This window comes from Phacochoerus africanus, chromosome 8 (genome assembly GCF_016906955.1).
Source record: "Phacochoerus africanus isolate WHEZ1 chromosome 8, ROS_Pafr_v1, whole genome shotgun sequence".
NCBI classification, from domain to species: Eukaryota; Metazoa; Chordata; class Mammalia; order Artiodactyla; family Suidae; genus Phacochoerus; species Phacochoerus africanus.
The window spans coordinates 81679850-81699826 of record NC_062551.1 but is presented as its reverse complement, the minus strand read 5'-3'; the positions used below and the strand labels follow the sequence as shown (position 1 = coordinate 81699826).

General features: G+C 46.0%; 2 protein-coding genes across 9 annotated transcripts in view; one reads left to right on the top strand and one right to left on the bottom strand.

Annotated features, from left to right (window-relative positions):
* NIPAL3 (NIPA like domain containing 3) overlaps positions 1 to 14914 on the bottom strand; it is a 54420-nt gene extending 39506 nt beyond the window's left edge. For 2 of the 3 annotated variants that reach the window (XM_047792569.1, XM_047792571.1), the window contains exons 1-2: positions 14778 to 14914; positions 10960 to 11289 (exon numbers count right to left, since the gene is read on the bottom strand). In XM_047792569.1, the coding sequence (XP_047648525.1) occupies positions 10960 to 11052 (93 nt within the window). In that variant the 5' untranslated portion in view covers positions 11053 to 11289; positions 14778 to 14914. The remainder of the gene's footprint in view (positions 1 to 10959; positions 11290 to 14777) is intronic. The other variant, XM_047792570.1, reaches the window with a different exon arrangement.
* A 144-nt stretch (positions 14915 to 15058) lies between these two features.
* STPG1 (sperm tail PG-rich repeat containing 1) overlaps positions 15059 to 19977 on the top strand; it is a 60539-nt gene continuing 55620 nt past the window's right edge. For 5 of the 6 annotated variants that reach the window (XM_047792566.1, XM_047792563.1, XM_047792568.1 and 2 more), the window contains exon 1: positions 15059 to 15301. In XM_047792566.1, coding sequence (XP_047648522.1) covers positions 15289 to 15301 — 13 coding nt within the window. In that variant the 5' untranslated portion in view covers positions 15059 to 15288. Of the gene's footprint in view, positions 15302 to 16770; positions 16819 to 19977 lie in introns of those variants that run through there. The other variant, XM_047792564.1, reaches the window with a different exon arrangement.

Below are 19977 nucleotides of genomic sequence, written 5' to 3'. Positions count from 1 at the left end.
CCACTCCCCTCAATAAGTGGGGGCTTTCTTCCCACCATTTGAACCTGGGTTGGCCTGTGACTTGCTCTGATCAGCAGAATGAGTGAGAAGTGAAGTTCTGGGATTTCTGAGCTCAGGCCTTATCGGTTCTGCTTTTGTTCAAAGGGGAACCCAGACACATGTAAAGAAGTCCGGCCTACCCCAAAGAAGAGAGAGAAGGGCCATGTGGAGGACCAGAGACATGTGAGTGGGACCAGTCAACACCAAGAGAAGAGAGGGGCACAGCCACCTCGGCCAACTGCTGGCCAACTGAGCCATCCCAGCTGAGGTTCTGGACATAAGTGAGGCCTTAGGATGCTCCAGCTCCAGTCCTAGCTGAACACCCCCAGATGGAGCAAAGATGCAAAGACAAGGCATCAATGCTATTTGATGGCTCAAATTCTTTCGTTTTGAAAAAATTTTACTGTGGTAAAAACACAACATAAGATATATCTTCTTCACAAATCTTTAGTGTACAATACAGAGTTGTTAGCTGTAGGGCCAATATGGAACTACAGATCTTTAGAATTTATTCATTTGGCATAACTGTGGTCCATTGATTAGCAACTCCCTGTTGCCACCCTCTCTGCCAGCCCCCGCAACTACCATTCTATTCTCTAATTCTATGAGTTTGATTACCTAAGATACTCCATACAAGTAGAATTACGCAGTATCTGTCCTTCTGTACCTGCTTATTCTCTTAGTCAATTTGGGTTGCTATAATAAATATTATAGATTGCATGGCTCAACAGACTTTTATTTCTCACAGTTCTGGAAGCTGAGAAGTCTAAGATCAAGGGGCTGGTTGATTCTGTTCCTAGTCGAGCCTTTTCCTGGTTTGCAGATGGATACCCTACTGCTGTGTCCCCACAGGGTAGAGAAAGAGAGCTCTGCCTTGTGTCTCATTATGGCACTGTTCTCATTTATGAGGGTTCCACCCTCATGACCTAATTACCTCCCGAAGCCCGCATCTCCAAATACCATCATATTGGGAATTATGGCTTCGACACACGAATTTAGTGGACGGGAACACATTCAGTCTATCCCTTATTTCACTTAGAATAATGTCTTCCAGGTTTACCCTTGTGGTGGCATATTATAGGACCTCCTTCTTGTTTAAGGCTGGGTAATATTCCATTGTATATATATATACCACATTCATTTTCTTCTGTTATCAATGAACATTTAGGTGGTTTCCACATCTTGACTATTGTCAATAGTGCTGCAATCAATAAGAGAGTGCTAGTATCTCTTTGAGATCCTTTTTTTTTTTTTTTTTTAGGGCCACACCCACAGCATATGGAGGATCCCAGGCTACGTGTTCAATTGGAGCTATAGCTGCTGGCCTACGTCACAGCCACAGCAACATCAGATCTGAGCCATGTCTGTGACCTACACCACAGCTCAAGGCAACGCCGGATCCTTAACCCACTGATTGAGGACAGGGATCAAACCCGCAATCTCATGGTTCCTAGCTGGATTTGTTTCTGCTGTGCCATGAAGGGAACTCATCTTTGAGATCTTAATATCAATTCTTTTGGATCCTGTCCAGATTCTTGACCTATAGAATTGTGAGTAGTAAGATGGTTGTTGTTTTTAGCTACTTAGATTTTCAGGTGGTTTGTTACACAGCAATACCTAACTGATGTGCTTCCTTAGGGCACCAAGGTTGCTTAATGGTCCAACAATTTTTAGCTGGGACTCAAGACATGACACTATTCCATATATTTACTAGTGAGGATTTGACTGTCCATCTGATTTGAGTATGCATCACTCAACTGCTTGGTTGTCTCCCTGAATTTTTGCTCAGTTAAGGTATTTTAATATCTTCCCATTTTAATGCCTGGCTCTAAATGCCTTTTAAGGCCAGTCTATGAACCTGGAGCATCTTCATTTAATTTGTCATTACCTTTTTTTTTATTTAGACAAAATTAAAAAATCATAAAAGTCAGCATTTTGACCTTTTTAAAGTGTACCATTCAGTGTTTGATTTTTTCCCTCCAGTATATTCACAACGTTATAAATGATGCCTTGAAGATGGTGGAACAGAAAACTCCAGGGACTCATTCCTCCAGTAAAGCAATAAATGAACTGACTAACACTGTCTGAATCAACTTTTATAGAACTCTGGAGTCTAGTTAAAAACTTATAACAATGAAGGAAAGGCTTGGTGAATAAAAAAGCAGTTGCTTGATGGTCAGAAAGCAGAGTGGCATTTTAAACTGCATGCCAGAGTTCCCGTCGTGGCACAGTGGTTAACGAATCCGACTAGGAACCATGAGGTTGCGGGTTCGATCCCTGCCTTTGCTCAGTGGGTTAACAATCCGGCGTTGCCGTGAGCTGTGGTGTAGGTCGCAGATGTAGCTCGGATCCCGCGTTGCTGTGGCTCTGGCGTGGGCCAGCAGCTACAGCTCCGATTAGACCCCTAGCCTGGGAACCTCCATATGCCGTGGGAGTGGCCCAAGAAATGGCAAAAAGACAAAAACAAAAAACAAAAAAACAAACAAACAAAAAATAAATTGCATGCCAACCATTGCTTACACTCTAGACCTATGGCAGTCATGAGGACAGAGGGAGCAATAAGGACCTTATTTTTAAAAAACTGTGGTTGTGGATTCTGACCTGTCTGGTGGCTCCCTGAAGAAACAATACAAGGGCTTGCCTTTGTTTTGCCTGACTTGGAGCAATACCAGGGTCGGTATTGCTTCAATACCAGGGTCAGTTGCAGCTTCCGAGACGCTTCTGCCAAAAGCATTTAAAGCCACCAGTATTGGCTGCAGCAGCCTGGGGCAAGGGACAGCACTGGAATGAGCAACAGACAGAAGGAGAAGCCTGGGCAGGAGGGGGCTGGGAAAGAAGATATTTGTGTGGCGGGGGGGTGGGGGGGGCAGGTGGCTTTAAGGGCACCCCAGTATTCTGGGAACTCAAGAAGGCCGTGCATATACGCAGGGCTGGATTATGCTCCACAAAAGCTTGAGAAGATGCTAAACCCTCTCCTTTGGTGGACTTCAGACTGGGCAGAAGCTGAAAGTAAAAGCCAAGGCAGAGCTGTAAATAGACTGGTGTTGGAGTCTATTGGAGTAGTGACCTAGCACAGCCAGTCTGCAAAGACTGGGAGTTTTAGCTCTTATATTGAGGTCTCTGGCCCATTTTGAATTATTTTTTTCCTACATGGTGTGAGGAAGGAGTCCAACTCCATCCTTTTATATGTGGAGATCCAGTTGTTGCAGCAGCATCTTCTGAAAAGACATTATATTCTTTCCCTATTGAGTGGCCTTAGCATCTCTGTCAAAAATCAACTGACCATAGATGTATTGGTTTATTTTTGATCTCTATTCTATTCCACAGATGTGTACATCTATCTTCATGCCAGTACCACATTGTTTTGATTACTGTAGCTTTGTAATATTTTTTGAAAGCAAGAAGTATGCATTCTCCAACTTTATACTTCTTTCCCCAAGACTGTTTTGGAGCCTCTTGTATTTCCACAGAATTTAAGGATTAGCTGTCTCAAGTATTTTCTAATTTCCTTTGTGATTTCTTCATTGACCCATGGGTTAATTTTCACATATTTGTGAATTTCCCTCTTTACTGCTGTGAACCTCCTTCTGTTATTGATTTCTCATTTGGTCTCACTGTGATCACAGGACATGCTTTGTATTACTTCAGTCTTTCAGGTGACATTTGTTTTGTAGCCTAACATACGCTCTATCCCAGAAACTTCCATGTGTATTTGAGAAGAATCTGTATTTTAGTATACTTGGGTGGAGTGAGGGTTTTTTTTTGTGTGTGTGTGTGTGTGTGTCTTTTTAAGGCCGAACCTGCAGCATGTGCAGGTTCCCAGGCCCAGAGCTACAACTGCCTGCCTACACCACAGCCACAGCAATGTGGGATCCGAGCTGAATCTGTGACCTACATCACAGCACACAGCAACGCTGGATTCCCAACCCACTGTGCGAGGCCAGGGATCAAACCCACAACTTCATGGTTCCTAGTCAAATTCGTTTCTGCTGCACCATGATGGGAACTCCAGTTTTTTTGTTTTATTTCATCTCTATGGCCATACCCACAGCATATGGAAGTTTCTGGGCCAGGGACTGAATCCAAGCCACATCTGTGACCTATTTCACAGCTGCAGAGATGCCAGATCATTTTAGCCCATTGCTCTGGGTCAGGGATCGAAGCTGTGCCTCTACAGTGACCTGAGCCATTGCAGTTGGATTCTTGACCCACTGCACCACAGTGGGAACTGGGTGGAGTGTTTTATAGATTTCCCTAGTGATAAATTGCCCATTCTAGGAATTATTTTCTCTTCTCTCATACATACTCCTGTTAAGGCATGATATCAGAATGGGATACTTTGGCCCTTGTTAAGATATTCTGAAATCAGGGGTGTTCCCGTCGTGTCACTAGTCAGGAAATGAACCTGACTAGTATCCATGAGGATGTGGGTTGGATCCCTGGCCTCACTCATTGGGTTAAGGATCTGATGTTGCCATGAGCTGTGGTGTAGGTCACAGACTTGGCTTGGATCTGGCGTTGCTGTGGCTGTGGTGTAGGCTGGCAGCTGTAGCTCTGATTTGACCCTTAGCCTGGGAACTTCCATATGGTGCAGGTACAGCCCTAAAAAGCACACACACACACACACACACACACACACACACACACACACACAAAGGCTGGATTTATGGAACACTTTATATATACATATATTTGTGTGTGACATTGATGCTAACTAAGCTAAGTAAGCTCTTTCTAGGCATCACCTCTGGGCTACAAACAACGCTATGAAGTGGGTACTACGATAAGTCCTACGTTTAGCACACAAATTGGAAGGAGTTCAGAGAGGAACACGGGAAGGCTCAGAGAAGTGAAATAACCTGCCTGAGGTGAGGGCGGGAGGACCTGAAACTAGAGGTCTGACTTCCAGTTTTCTCATGGGAATCAGTCCTCCACACTGTCTCCCACTATGTTCTCTGCCGTGTCCTTCAAACTTAGGAACTTAGCAAAGAGAGACACCCACCTTATAAAGGTGACAGTCCCGCTAATGACACAGGCAGCCAAGGTGGTTTCTTTTGAAAGCCACTTCCACAAGCATATTAATCCCCACACGTAACAACTGGCTACAGACAGACTTGGTGAGTCACAGCACAATGGAACTTAATGCCCTTTCATCCAAGGGCTTCAAAGGGCTTCGTCAACACTAATTATGCCCCCAAACCCTTGTGAAGCGGTGACTGGTTCAATTTTAGGAGCATTCAGTTACATACAGAAGTTGCCAGCACCCCAGAGGTTACACAATTCGAACACACACCTGCCAGCCCCCCTCAAGTGCCCAGTGGAGGGCAATTCAGAGTTGAGTGACAATCTGAAGAGCTCCTAACATCAAGTTCCTCAGCACTGGAAACTGAGATGGTAGCATCCAGGTCTGCTGGCAGGGAAGGAGGAGAAGGAGGACGCTGGGCGCCTCCACCACTGGACACCCCCGGGAGCTTTCCCATCCGACCACGCTCCACTTTTCACTGAGGACCCATCCCTGGTGTTTTCATCAACATTATTCAAAGTGTTAAGTGCTCCTGGAGTTCCCATTGTGGCTCAGTGATAACGAACCCAACTAGTATCCGCATGAGGATGCCGGTTCAATCCTTGGCCTTGCTCAGTAGGTTAAGGATTCGGTGCTGCTGTGAGCTGTGCTGTAGGCTGCAGACGCAGCTTGGATCCTGCATGGCTGTGGCTGTGGTATAGGCTGGCAGTTGCAGCTCCGATTCGACCCCAGGCCCAGAACTTCCATATGCCGCAGGTGCAGCCCTAAAATGCAAAAAAAAAAAAAAAAAAGTGTTAAGTGCTCTTAAGTCCAAATGGATGACTAACCCAGAAGAGGGATTTGACCTTGGGATCAGTGACTCTCTGCTTTATTGGAAAAAAAAAAAAAAGATGCAGGAGGAAATACGGGTGCTCCCACCAAAGGGCAGGGCCTAGCCAGGGCCAACAGACCCAAACACCAAAGGGGAGGGGACAGTGAACCCAAAGTCACTTCCCTCTCTGCTTCAGCTTGCCATATAGACTTGGCAGACCAGCAGACCTGGGCTGGGGGTCCTACCTCTGCCACTCCCTGCTGTGTGGCTTCAGGGGGTTACCTGAACTCTCTGAGCCTCAGCTTCCCCTCTGAAAAATGGAGCTGACTGTAAACCCTCCTAGGATTGTCATATTATATGAAATAAGGGACGTGCTGAAATATCACCTGACATGTAATAAACATTAAAACAATTCTAACTGCTACTATTATTACTTTCATAATTTTCTTTTTTTTTTTCCTCTTTTTACAGCTGTACCTGTTACACGGAAGTTCCCAGGTTAGGGGTCAAATTGGAGTTGTAGCTGCAATCTTATGCCACAGCTTCAGCAACAATGCATCTGAGCCACATCTGCAATCTACATGGCAATCTACATGGCAACTTGCGGCAATGCTGTATCCTTAACCCAGTGAATGAGGCCAGGGATCAAACCTGCATCCTCAGACACCATGTCAGGCTCTCAACCCACTGAGCCACAGTGGGAACTCCATAATTTCCTTTTTTTTTTTTTTGGTCTTTTTAGGGCTGCACCTGCAGCATATGTAAGTTCCCAGGATAGGGATTAAATCAGAGTTGCAGCTGCCAGCCACAGCATCACCAGATCCGAGCCACATCTGGAACCTATACCGCAGCTCATGGCAATGCTGGATCCTTAACCTACTTAGCGATGCCAGGCATCAAACCCACATCCTCATGGATACTAGCTGGGCTCATTACCCCTGAGCCACAACAGGAACTCCCCTAATTTTCATTTGTATCATCATTATTAGCAACAGCTCTAAGGACCCTTCTGGCTCCAATGTTCTCTGAACCAAAAAGTGATCTTTCACTAGCTGCAACTCTGAATGGAGAGAAAAGAAATCATTCTCAGAAAAGCAGTCAGAGGTCACAGAGGCAGGAAACCTTGCTTGGATGTGGGAAAGCCTGGCTCAGATCTGCTCTACTGTCTGCTTTACATCTACCAACAACTGCCCCCTATTTAAATTCTATGGTGACAAAACTGGCATCGCTTGCTTTTCAAACTGACTTTCCACAGTCCCTTGGGCTTAAAACGGCTAAGAGGTAAGTATAAACTGCATTCTGGCTTGCTTTGAGGGTTATGCATATTCAAATGCAAGGGATGCCGCAGGCTGGCTAACAGGCTCAGCTACACCTGTAACCTGGCTTGGCTTCCCTGATGTTTACCTTCCTCATCAGGTGAGGCATTACCTTCTGCATGACTGCCATTTCAACACTTACTAACCAGTGTGGGGAGAGAAGGGGCCCTGCAGGGTGGCACAAGGTAGGCAGCAGGGAGGGGTGGATAAAACCAAGGCCTTTGGCAGTGCACAGACTAGATTCAACTTCCAGTTTTACTACCCATTGACGGTGTGACCTTGGGCAAGTTAATTAACCTCTCTGTGCCAGTTTCCTCATTTGTAAAATGGGGATAGCGTAATACCAACCTTATGGGGCTTTTGCGAGGATTAACACAGTCCCTGTTGCAATAAACACAACTACTGTTAGCTGCTATGATGATGATGGTGATGATCACAGCAACTTCGAATTGGCTATAAAAGTGGGTAAAGGACCTATATTTTCCTGACAGGAAGACTGACAAAGGCTTCATGGAAAAGGGGATATCTGAGCTGGAGCTAGAAGGGTGGGTAGGATTTCCAAAGGCCCAAGACAGGGGATGGTGCTGGCAGCTTCGGTTTCCTTATCTATAAATTCAGGTATCCTCATGACCACCCCATGGGGTGGACTTAATACTGACCTGCAGAGGAAGTGCATTAGGGAAACCAAGTTATCACGCCGCAGTGACAGAGCTGGCAGCAGAAGCCAGGTCTCTCTGATTCCAAAGGCTGTGCTCTTAACAGCTGTATCTCTCTTTTGGAGCCAAATTCTGTCCTGAAGGGTAGTCACTTGTGGAAAGGGCTTCCTCACCTCCCTCCTAGATTTCTTCAGGGAGAAGATATCTCAATTATCATACAGTTCCTGCCCCACCCATCACAGGCAGGTGATACAGCAGGTGCTCAGGTGACATGCCTATTTGCTAAATAGAAGAACTGAGGCCTGACGCTTGCAGGCTGAGGCAAAGCCTTCAGTGTCAGGGACCCCTGGGGATGCTGCCTCCCGGGCAGTTCAACCTGTTGTCTCTCTTTCACAGACCACCCTCCCCCAACAACCAAAATACAAAAGTTCTTGTACCTTCTAATGCCCAAGCTGTAACACCAGAATCCCTTCCCTGCTGGGTAGGGCAGAGGGCAGGCCTGCAACTCACAGCAAACTGCTTATTTCTAACAAATGCACCCTGACCACGCTGGTCTTGGAGCCTCTAAAGGTTTTCCCCAAAGGTAAGAGATGACTTTGGGGCAGCCTGCCCAGCCACAAGCCAATAGTGTGGAGAATGAGAAACCATGCTGTTTTGCAGAGGTTGGTGGGGCGGGACCCCAACCCAGCCACCAGTGACTGGACCAATGCCAACACCTGACCCAAGCTGGGCCAATCAGCTCTTCCTTCTTTGGCAGGTGAGGGTTAGAGTTCTAGTACCTTTCAAGCCCCACTGCCCATCCCGCCCCTGGGGTCCTGTGGCCTTATGATAATTTTCCCTTCTGCTTCAGCTTCCCTGAAATGGATTTTTATTCCGTGCAACCAGAATAGCCACAACATAGTCAAGGAGGAAGGAGAGAGCTTCCCCATAGAACCCCCTTCCCCTACCCTCAGGCTTCTTTCTGCTCTGGGTACCTTCATTTGTTCCTGTTTATAACTATGGGACATTTCTGAGTCAAGCAGTGAGTCAAGCCCCTCCTGCATCCTAGCTCTGGGCTAGGCACTTTTTCACAGATCTCTGCATCCCTGGAGGGATAAGGGATGGAAGGAGGTCTTACTACCACCATCCGACTCATAACAGAAGCTCTGAGGGTTAGCCAAGCCCTAGGTCCAAGGTCACTTAGCTAGGTAGCAGCAGAGTAGGGATTTGAGGCCTGGTCTTCTTCCCTTTATCCCCCTGGGTACGCAGTCAGCTTATCACCCTTTGTTCAGCTGCCTGTCTGCCACCTCAATTCTTAAGTTCTTGATACAGTCAGTCTGACTCATTTATCTTTGCTTTGGGACAAAAATCTTTCTGTAATAAGTAACTGAATGAAATCTGTGATTAACATAGAAACTTATTAGAAACATCATAAGGGAGAGTGTTCCGTGTTTTCTTAGATTCTGTGTTTGGCTATTTGGCACCATTCACCACGGGGCCAATTGTACCAACTATATGTTCCATTTTCCTGATGCTCTTGCATCTGTGACCTCACTGGTTGGGGAAAGACTGCCTCTCACAGGGCTACCCAATTCTTTGTGGGTGTTTTTTTTTTTTTTTTTTTTTTGCTTTTTAGGGCTGCACCTGTGGCATACAGAGGTTCCAGGCTAGGGGTCAAATCGGAGCTACAGCTGCCGGCCTACACCACAGCCACAGCAACATCAGATATGAGCATGTCTGTGACCTACTCCACAACTCACAGCAATGCTGGATCCTTAACCCACTGAGCAGGGCCTGGGATCAAACTTGCAACCTCATGGTTACCAGTCAGATTTGTTTCTGCTGCACCACAATGGGAAGGGGCTACCCAATTCTTAGAGACAGCAAAGAGGCACGCATTCTGGGCTGTTCACTGCAGCCCTCTATACAGTCACCCCAGATTACAAACAACCTAAACATTCAACGATGGGAGGAAAGTCCAACAAATTTTGATACAGCAGCTCAAGGGACTACTGGGCAACCATGCAGAAAGCACGCTTGCAATCACTACTCAATGACACGGGGAACTAGTACACAAATGAGGTTAAGTAAAACAACCAAGACACAAAACTTTCTGTACAATCTGATTCCAAATTTGTAAAACCGGAAAAGAATAGGAAGGAAATACACTGAAATATGAACAACTGTATGTTGTAATGGAGCAGGTGATTTTTTAAAAAAATCAAATCTTCTAAGTAGAAATGAATTCCTTTGAAAAGATTTCTCTACTTTGGAGTTACCGTTGTGGCTCCGTGGGTTATGAACCCAACTAGTATCCACAAGGATGCGGGTTCCATCCCTGGCCCCAGTTAGTGGGTTAAAGATCTCTACTTTCCTATTTTGATGTATTTTGGGCAATGGCTTGACATGGGATCTCAGTTCCCAGACCAGGGGTTGAACCTGGGCTGCAGAGGCGGAAGTGCTGAGTCCTAACCACTAGTCCATCAGAATTCCTTATTATTTATTTATTTATTTATTTATTTATTTATTGTCTTTTTGCCATTTTTTGGGCCGCTCCCGCAGCATATGGAGGTTCCCAGGCTAGGGGTCTAATTGGAGCTGTAGCCGCCGGCCTATGCCAGAGCCACAGCAACGCGGGATCCGAGCCGTGTCTGCAACCTACACCACAGCTCATGGCAATGCCAGATCGTTAACCCACTGAGCAAGGGCGGGGACCGAACCCGCAACCTCATGGTTCCTAGTCGGATTCGTTAACCACTGCGCCACGACGGGAACTCCAGAATTCCCTATTTTTTCATTTTGATTTTTCATTTATTTTATTGGCCATGCCCGTGCATGTGGAAGTTCTCAGGCCAGAGACTGAACCTGCGCTATAGCTGTGACCCAAGCCATAACAGTGACAACACTGGATCCTTAACCACGAGGCCACCAGGGAACTCCAGAGATCTCCCTATTTTGATGTATTTTGATGAATATTTTTATTACACACACTCTTGTTGGTGTGGAGGGTCTGCTTGTCTCTACCAGCAATAAGCACGCAGACCCTGGACATGTCTGTTAGCCAAGGCTGCACAGTTGTTACTTTCTTGTTAGAAAAATAAAAAGTGCCCAAACCCCCCAAATAAAAGCTCTTGCCTTGTAGGAGAAGGAAGCCTCACTCACGGGGTCGGCGCTGCTCGTGGGTGGGAGCTGCTGCAGCTGCAGGGCTGCGCTGTGGGCTCCGTCCATGGTGGCCTAAGGGCACATCCCACCAGGTCTGCTCAGGAGCTGGAGCGGCTGCTAAGCCATCCTTCCTGGCGGGGTTCACCTCCTTCCACCGGCTGTCGCTTCTCAGGCCAAAAGAGTGCTGCAAGCTTCCTTTGGTTGATTTACAGCTGTTTCCTCATCTTCACTCACAGAAGGGCCAGTGTCTAGGTCTCTTCCCAGGCAGACAGACAGGGATACATTCCCAATTCTTGCGGTGTTCTAGGGGGTGGGGAAAAACGTTAAAAATGCACAGACAAGGAAACTCCAAGCCTGAGAAGAGAATACTATTAGGACAAAGCACAAACTGCTATGACAAGTGAGGCTTTTTTTTTTTTTGGCCACACCCACGACATATGGAAGTTCCTGGGACAGGGATTAAACGTGAGCCTCCTCCTCGACCCGAGGCTGCAGAGACAATGCCGGATCCTTAACCCGCTGTGCCACGGAAGGAACTCCTGAAGCGAGGCTATTGTAAAAATTATGTCATGCCTTGGCCCCTCAATGAAGATATGGTTCATCTATCTCAAAACCTTTTCTCTTGGCCCTTAAAAATTCCCCTTCCTCTCCTCCTTTGCCGCCTCCTTTTTTTTCAGTTTTTTTTTTTTTTTGCTTTACTTATTTATTTATTTTTAATAGAGTATAGTCGATTTACAATGTTGTGTCAATTTCTGCTGTACAGCACAGTGACCCAGTCAGACATATACATATTCTTTTTCTCATACTACCTTCCATCATGTTCTATTCCAAGAGAAGGGATGTAGTTCCCCGTGCTACACAGCAGGACCTCATTGCTTATCCATTCTAAATGGAAGAGTTTGCCTCTCCCAATCCCAAATTCCTCCCCACATCCATCCCCTCTCCCCACTGACAACCACAAGTCTGCTCTCCATGTGCATGGTCTGTTTCTGTTTTGCAGATGGGAGCATGTGTCTCCTTGGCTTCCTTCTATCATCTCCTAACTTAAATCCTATCTTTCCATAGGCTTGTCTACAGAGAACACTGCCTATAGCTACTTCTCCAGGACTTGAAAGAAAGAAAAAAAAATCCCACTGTCATAAAAAAGGAACCATCTGCATTCTGACTTAGGAAAGAAAGGAGGAGGAGAAGAGTTATCTCCATGGAAGATGGGAGAACCGACCTGCTCCTGAGGGTCAGCCCAGCACAAGTGACATAACACTTGGAGCTGAAGGGGGAGGACCTAAAAGACCAGATCTTTTTGCCTCTGGGCATCTCAGTTGCCTCATCTGTAAAGTAGGGCTAATAATGTGGCCTAAAGTAAAATCATCAATGACTGTCATTCTCACTAATTTCATTGAACGAATATTTTCAGGGCGGCTCAAGCTTTTCTACCAAATAGAGAAGGAAGTATGGCCAAAACACCTTACAACAAATGCTAAAGTTTTTTTTTTTTTGAGGTCTTATATTTAAAAAAAAAACATACAAATTTGGAGTCTACTTTAAAGCCTAAGTTTATTTCAATTAAAAAACTTAAATTGCTTGTGATCCATCATGAGCTACCCATTTTACCTTGGCCACCTCATTTAATTTTTTAGCCAGTTTCCTCTGCTGTGAAATCTGGATATTCACTCCCATGTGTTGATGTGAGAATGTGGTGAAATAATGCATATAAAATGTGTGCACAGCGAACTGTCAATGAATGTCAGTTATTATTTGTATTGACTTTATTCTTACTGGTTTAATTATTTAATTTACCCATGAATATCCCTTCCTTTCTTTCATGCATTCAGGCAACAAATATTTGAGGGTTTACCACATGCCTGTTAAACGGGCAACGTTTCTGCCATGCTTCGAGGCTTCAGAAAGCTGTCTCCCGTCTTTCCTGTAGCTTCCATTTCCTTAGGTTATCTAGCCTTAAGCCCTGATGTGAACTGCACAGTCATGTGTTACAGGACTCGAATCATGTCCAGCATCCAGGAGATACCAGATGGAGGGCTTAGCACAGGGGCAGCATGAAGACTATTTAAGCCAGGTCTCACTTTGTCAAAGAGCCTCAAACTTAAATGATTGCTACTGCCTCCAGATAAGGTTATATAGTCAGTATATAGGTACAGGAAGTATATTCATCAGACAACTTTATAACTCATAGCCTATAATTGGGCCTCCCTGACAGTAAAGCCCTATGAATGTGAGTTTGTAATCTTGTGAAAAGCATGATTCTTCTTCACTATACTTTCATGCATGGGTGAAAAGCATTACTGTGTTAAATGCATGTATCCCTACAGCAATGTTTTAATATCATAGCCTTAGAAAGGAAAAGTAGCCCAGGGCTCTCTGGATTTCTGAGATATTCTTAGAGGCTTTCCACCTGGAGGTAAAGGGGCGCTGGAGCACAAATTCTCGGAAACTGTTTGCTGAATCCCTTGTGCAGTTGCTCCTTCCTGAGATCAAGCCCAGAGCTTGGCACAGTGACCTCCATACATACCTACCAGCAGACTATAGAGAGGCCTCTGAAGCACCTGGTGCAATGTGACTGCTTCACAGTCAAGAATAGAATGGCTTACTCAGGCCTAACCAACCGAAACTCCAGAGATACAACTGACAGATCCAGCCCCACCCACCCCACATCAGAGAAACCACAGGGAGGTGCCAAGGGGGTGATGGGAATCCAGGCCCTCTGGTTTCCCCAGGGAGGTCTCTGTTTTTTGCTTTCCTTTGTGGAGGCTGTGGTTGCTTTCACTTAATTCACTTTTAAAAAGCAGCCTCCCTCTCCGCCTCAGGAACCCCCAAGCCTCTGAGGCATCATGGCCTGCAGATAGAAAACTCTCCCTCAGCTGGGTAGGAGTTTGGACTAAAAGCCTTGGCCAAACCCTTGGCAGGTTGTCCTCCATTACAAGGTGCACATTCTTTACCTAGTGACTCTCTTTTCCTGATTTCAGAGCACTTCTGCAGGACTAACATATGCCCTAGAGGCAAGCAGCCAACTCTGTGTTGCCAGCCACCCCTTAATTTTGAGCTCCTCACAGCCAGCAGTGAGCACGGGGTCACTGACTTAAAAAAAGGAAAGATAATTCACTAGGTGATGGCTTCCACTTCACCCCCAACCCCTCATCTCAATGAATTACTTCACCGACCCTCAGAGTAGGTTTCCCAGATGAGAGAACCACAGCTCATGGCTGCTAAAAGTAGGGTCTGTATTAGAATTTGGTTCTATTTATCTGAAAAAATAAATAAAACACGCCCTTTCCCATCACCTGACAATTCAGCTTCTGGCTGCTGAGTGTTCATTACACGCTGAGTGCTCTCCCTTTTCTGGCTTTTGCTCACTAAAGGGTTACACTCTTCAGTCCCCACCCAACATGCTGGAAACTACAACTTCCAGCGGCCGGCTCGGATCAAGAATGCCTCCCCTCATCCACCTGCTAACTTGACCATCTCCTATGTCCAGGAAGCTCAAGCTGGCGTGTACAGGGGCAATTTTGGCGAAGTTACTTCATTTCACCTCCTGACTTGGTAAAGCCTGGCATCGCCCTTATTGAAGCAAACCCACGCCCCCTCTCCTCGATGTGAAAATGGAAAAAGCATTCTGAGGCAACAAGACCCAAAGTGACAAGCCTAGTGACAGCAAGAAGGAAGGTATTCATACTAGGGAATGTAGGATGATCACAAATGTAGTCGCTTTTTCTGAAACGAAGGCTGAATTCAAGTCTCCGCCACCCTCCTCCTCCTTAGTCTTAATCGCTACTTACCGGGGGCGTTTCCACCAAGGCCCACCTAGCAAACGTTTCTGAGAGCGACTTGGATTTTTCTCGCAAGCCGGCGACACAGCCTCTTCAATTCCTTCCTCAACTCAGAGCTGCCGGAATGCTGCAGTGTTTTGCTTTCAAAGGCTTCTATTTTATTTGTCAGGTCGCCTGCCCGTCAAAATCTGGCGGACATTTTGCGCAAACGAATGGCTGCGAGGAGGGAGTGGGCGGGACACTCCGCGGTCATTGGCTGCACCGCAAAGCTTGCTTGAAGCGTGGGGTCGCGGAGCCAGGCAGAGGCGGCTCCCCGACGGAGCTTTGCGCTCACCTGGAGAGCGTCCCCTCTAGCGGCCACAGGAAGGAAGTTGGAATAAAACCTCGCTCCTCTGCCTGTCTGCAGAGCGCTGGTGACTGCTCACTCCACCTGCCCGACAGATGGGCAGCCTGCCAGGTGTCCTCCCTCCTTATCCTCAGAGTCACCTCCTGGGCTTTGCTCCTGCTCTTCGCTCACGCCATGCTCTCACCAGGTAAGCAAATCCTACACGTCTTTCAAGGCCCCTTTCCTCGCAAAACGGAGGGGCCCCAAAAATTTCTCCTTGTGTGCCCTCCCAGAACACCTGTTGGCCGCCGACTGTACGAGCCCTCCCTCCGCAGCTCAGCAGTTCTTAAGGTTCTCAATAAGCCTAGCGCTTGGTGAATGCTTCCTTAATGTACAACTGAAATAATTGTAATTGCCACAAGGATATATTGCACAATATGGGGAATATAGCCCATATTTTATAATAACTATTAATGAACATAACATTTAAAACTGTGAGTCACTGTATTGTATTCTTGTAACATACAATGTTGTACAGCAACTATACTTCAATTAAAAATTAAATTTAAATGGGAAAAATGTATTTTAAAATACTGAATACGTGCATGGTGTTTCTGCTTTTTCACTCACATGCCTTTCAATTGAGATCCTCTCAACAACTCCCTAAGTGAGACCCTGGGCTCATGCCCATTTTACAAATGAAAACATGACATTTGGATAGAGACCTCCATGATGAGAAAGAGCCAGTCATGGCTCAGACCCTGACCCGAGAGAACTCAGAGGGAACACCTGAGAGAAGAAGGAGACATAACTGTAGAAACTGCTCCAAGGACTGCGGGGCTGGTGCGAGATTTTTCTGGCGCATGTGAGGTAGAAGTTGTTACCAGAGGGACTGGCCAGGAACCGCTTACATGAAGATGTTTGGATTTCATCCTAAATTTATTTATTTATTTTATTTATTTATTTGTTTTGTCTTTTCTATCCTTTTAGGGCCACACCCACGGCATATGGAGGTTCCCAGGCTAGGGGTCTAATTGGAGCTGTTGCCTCTGGCCTGCACCACGGCCACAGCAACGCCAGCTCCAAGCGGCGTCTGCCACCTACACCACAGGTCAGGGCAACGCCGGATCCTTAACCCACTGAGCAAGGCCAGGGATCGAACCTGCAACCTCATCATGCCTAGTTGGATTCGTTGCCGCTGCGCCACGAGGGGGAACTCCTGGTTTCATCCTAAATTTAAAGGGAAGTCACTGGAGTGAAGATCACCGTGATTGCTCTGAAGTGTGTGAAGAGGGGCACGTGGAACACTCACTGGCTGCCTTTGTATGATGGCCCATAACAGTCTTTTTTCTTTGTTACAAACAGGGTTTGGGTGAATGTTAGTTCTTTTCGGTTTATTCCTTGAAGTAGGATCTGGGTGAGCAATATTCTAAGACTTTTGGTCTATCGCAAGGTTTTTGAGGGGTTGCCTAGATAAGTCCATGTCAAGTTTCTCCACCTATCCTGACGTAGTAAACCTGAACCCTAAATTGTGGCAGCTGCCCAGCGGCTTTTGAAATGCCTCTGATCATTGGTCAATAACTTTGCAACTAAAGAAACAGAGGACGCCATTGGCTAGAGTTCATCAGAAGGCGGGCAGAAGGTGGACTCTGGAATGTTACATCTGTGGTTGCCATAGCGACAGGGAGGCGGGCAGGCCAGATTCAGCGCTGGGGACCCGAAGAGGTAGGAGACCGTCTCTTGATGGGGCGCGGATCCCGGGGTGGTGGGGAGGAGGATCCGGCGCACCGCATGGGATGGTCAGTGAGATCCCCGCCGGCCCGGAGCGTGCAGAATTCTGGTGCCGGGCTAGGTGGTGCCCTGAGGGCTGGAAGAAACCACCGTTGGAGGTGTCCCTCCCCAGAGGTGTGCCCTCAGAGTCCCCCACCTGAAAAATGATAATAATCATGGCGTGCTTTTCCCCACGGAACTCCGGTGAGGGGCATGGACATCTGACTCCCCTGCCTCAGCCCCTGCGAGGGCACCAAAGTTTTGGGGCTCCAGTGCTGGGCAGCAGGTGGACGAAAAAGAGTTCTAATCCTAGATCCACTTCATCTCCTTGGGTGTTCTCCTGCAGATGTCTTCCCTGCTCAGGGCCTTGGTTCACCATCTATAAAACAAAAGGATGTGATTAGAATCTAGAGGTCACTAGCTGGCTGCTAAAACTTCTTTCAGATCTCTGACAGGCTCTCTCAGCTTATGAAAAATTTCAAATGGATTATTTACCTGAGAGGGCTTTGAAAAATGTAAAATACTTCAAGATGCACCATAGCATTATAACAGAATCAGTACAATCTCATAGAGTCAAAACTACTCATGCAAATCCATAAAAATACCACAGAGTAATAGTATACATGGTTTAGTATATATTGATTACTGTACAGTAACATACATGTATAAATATATGAAATATGGGATAATACTATGGGATAAATAATAAAGGATTTTTTTTAAAAAAAAAACACAGACATGGTAGAAGGAAAATATGCCTATAGTTATGATCATGTGAGTTAAATCTTTATAGAATATAGCTCCTGATGGAAAGAGTTGTTTTATGAGTATATCCATACACATTATTATTATCTTTGGCTGCACTTGAGGCATGCAGAAGTTCCTGGGCCAGAGATTGAACCTGCAACACAGCAATGACCTGAGCCACAGCAGTGACAATGCTGGATCCTTAACCCACTGAGCCACCTGGGAACTCCTCTATGCACATTATTGATAAAATAGGTCTACTCCTATATTCTTTCATTCATTCAGTCTGCACATATTTATCGAGCTACTTGTTTGAAAGTGGCTTTCAAACTTTATGGTTATGACCCATGATAAGAAATGCATTTTATATTGTGACCCAGCATACACACACATGCACATAACAAACAAAAACTTCACAAAAGAAATTTACCAGTGTGGAAGAGGAGTGAGACTTATTCTGAGCTTATTCAGGCAGGAACTTTCTAGCAATTCAAACTATCCAACAGTGGTCTGCCTCAGGAAATTTCAAACTACGTTCTGGGGAACCCCAATACTGTGAAAATCCAAGACAGCTTCAAAATACGAGAGTTCCTTTTGTGGTTTAGTGGGTTAAGAACCCGGCATAGTGTCCATGAGGATGTGGGTTCAATCCCTGGCCTTGCTCAGTGGGTTAAGGATCTGGTGTTGCCACAAGCTGCAGTGGGGGTCACAAATATGGCTTGGATCCGGTGTTGCCATGGCTATGGCGTAGGCCAGCAGATGCAGCTCTGATTAAACCCCTAGTGGGGGAACTTCCATATGCCATAGGTGTGGCCCTAAAAAGGAAAAAAAAAAAGACTCAAATACTTGCATTTTGAAAACTCTATGCAATATCCTAATTAAAAAAAAAATACGCACTTAAAGGTAGTAAATGTCAACATTTAGCTTGTTAACATTTAGTGTGTGCTGCCTTGGAGGGAATTATAATGGTTTAGAGCAAGCAGAAGTCAGACTTCCAGGGTTCAAAGCCTGAATCCACCTCTTATTCTGGTGTGACCTTAAGTAAGTCACTTAACCTCCCTCTCTCTCTGAACTTCTGTTTTCTCATCTGTAAAATGGCTATAAAACCCCACTGGATTATTGTAAAAATTGCATGAGGTACTCTATATAAGGCATTTAGGAGTGTGAGGGCTCAAGAAATGATAGCTATTATTTTAAGCTGTTAATATATTACTCCTGTGCGTTTGTTAAAACCTAATGTTAATAAAAGCCTACAGTAGGCCAGGCAGCATCAACTTCTTCATGTGCATCACCATATTTAATCCTCGCAAGCATTTTGAGAGGAAGGTACTCTTCCCAATCTCAGTTTATGGAGGAGGAAATGGGTTCAAAAGTAACTCATCCAGAATCAGTTATTAAGCAGCAATATCCAGGACTATTAACCTTGAATATAGGACTGGATACTCTTTTTTTTTTTTTGTCTTTTTGTCTTTTCTAGGGCCGTTCCCACGGCATATGGAGGTTCCCAGGCTAGGGGTCTAATCGGAGCTGCAGCCACCGGCCTACACTAGAGCCACAGCAACACGGGATCTGAGCCGCATCTGCGACCTATACCACAGCTCATGGCAACGCCAGATCCTCAACCCACGGAGCAAGGCCAGGGATCGAACCCGCAACCTCATGGTTCCTAGTCGGATTCGTTAACCACTTCGCCACGACGGGAACTCCAGGACTGGATACTCTTGATCTCTGCACTGGCCCCCACCTGCCAGCAGCTGAAACACATGCAGTTGATTAGGAAGGTGGTGTATCTTCATTGCTCTTTCTTAGACTCCAAGCCCATGATCTCCTGTCATGAGCAGTTAGACAAGCAAGTGCACCAGTGAGGCACACCTGGACAGTGCTCCATTCCCTCCTGGGCTGCACCTTCTCTCATCCTGGCTTCACAGGTATGCAGTAACAAGGCTGGAAGGTATTATTAATAGTGTTGTTATTAGGTGGTAGGAATATGGATTGTTTTAAAAAATCTTTTAGATTTCTTATCTTTTCCCAAATTCGACAATATGCACATATTACCATTATAATAAGAAGCTTGAATTTTTTTCTAATCACCCATAACTCTAACACAGTACTGCATTTAAAAAATAACAGCTTTAGGGGAGTTTCTGTCGTGGCGCAGTGGAAACATATCCAACTAGGAACCATGAGGTTTCAGGTTCCATCCCTGGCCTTGCTCAGTGGGTTAAGGATCTGGTGTTGCCATGAGCTGTGGTGTAGGTTGCAGATGTGGCTCAGATCTGGCATTGCTGTGGCTGTGGTGTAGGCTGGTGGCTACAGCTCCTATTAGACCCCTAGCCTGGGCACTTCCATATGCCACGGGTGTGGCTC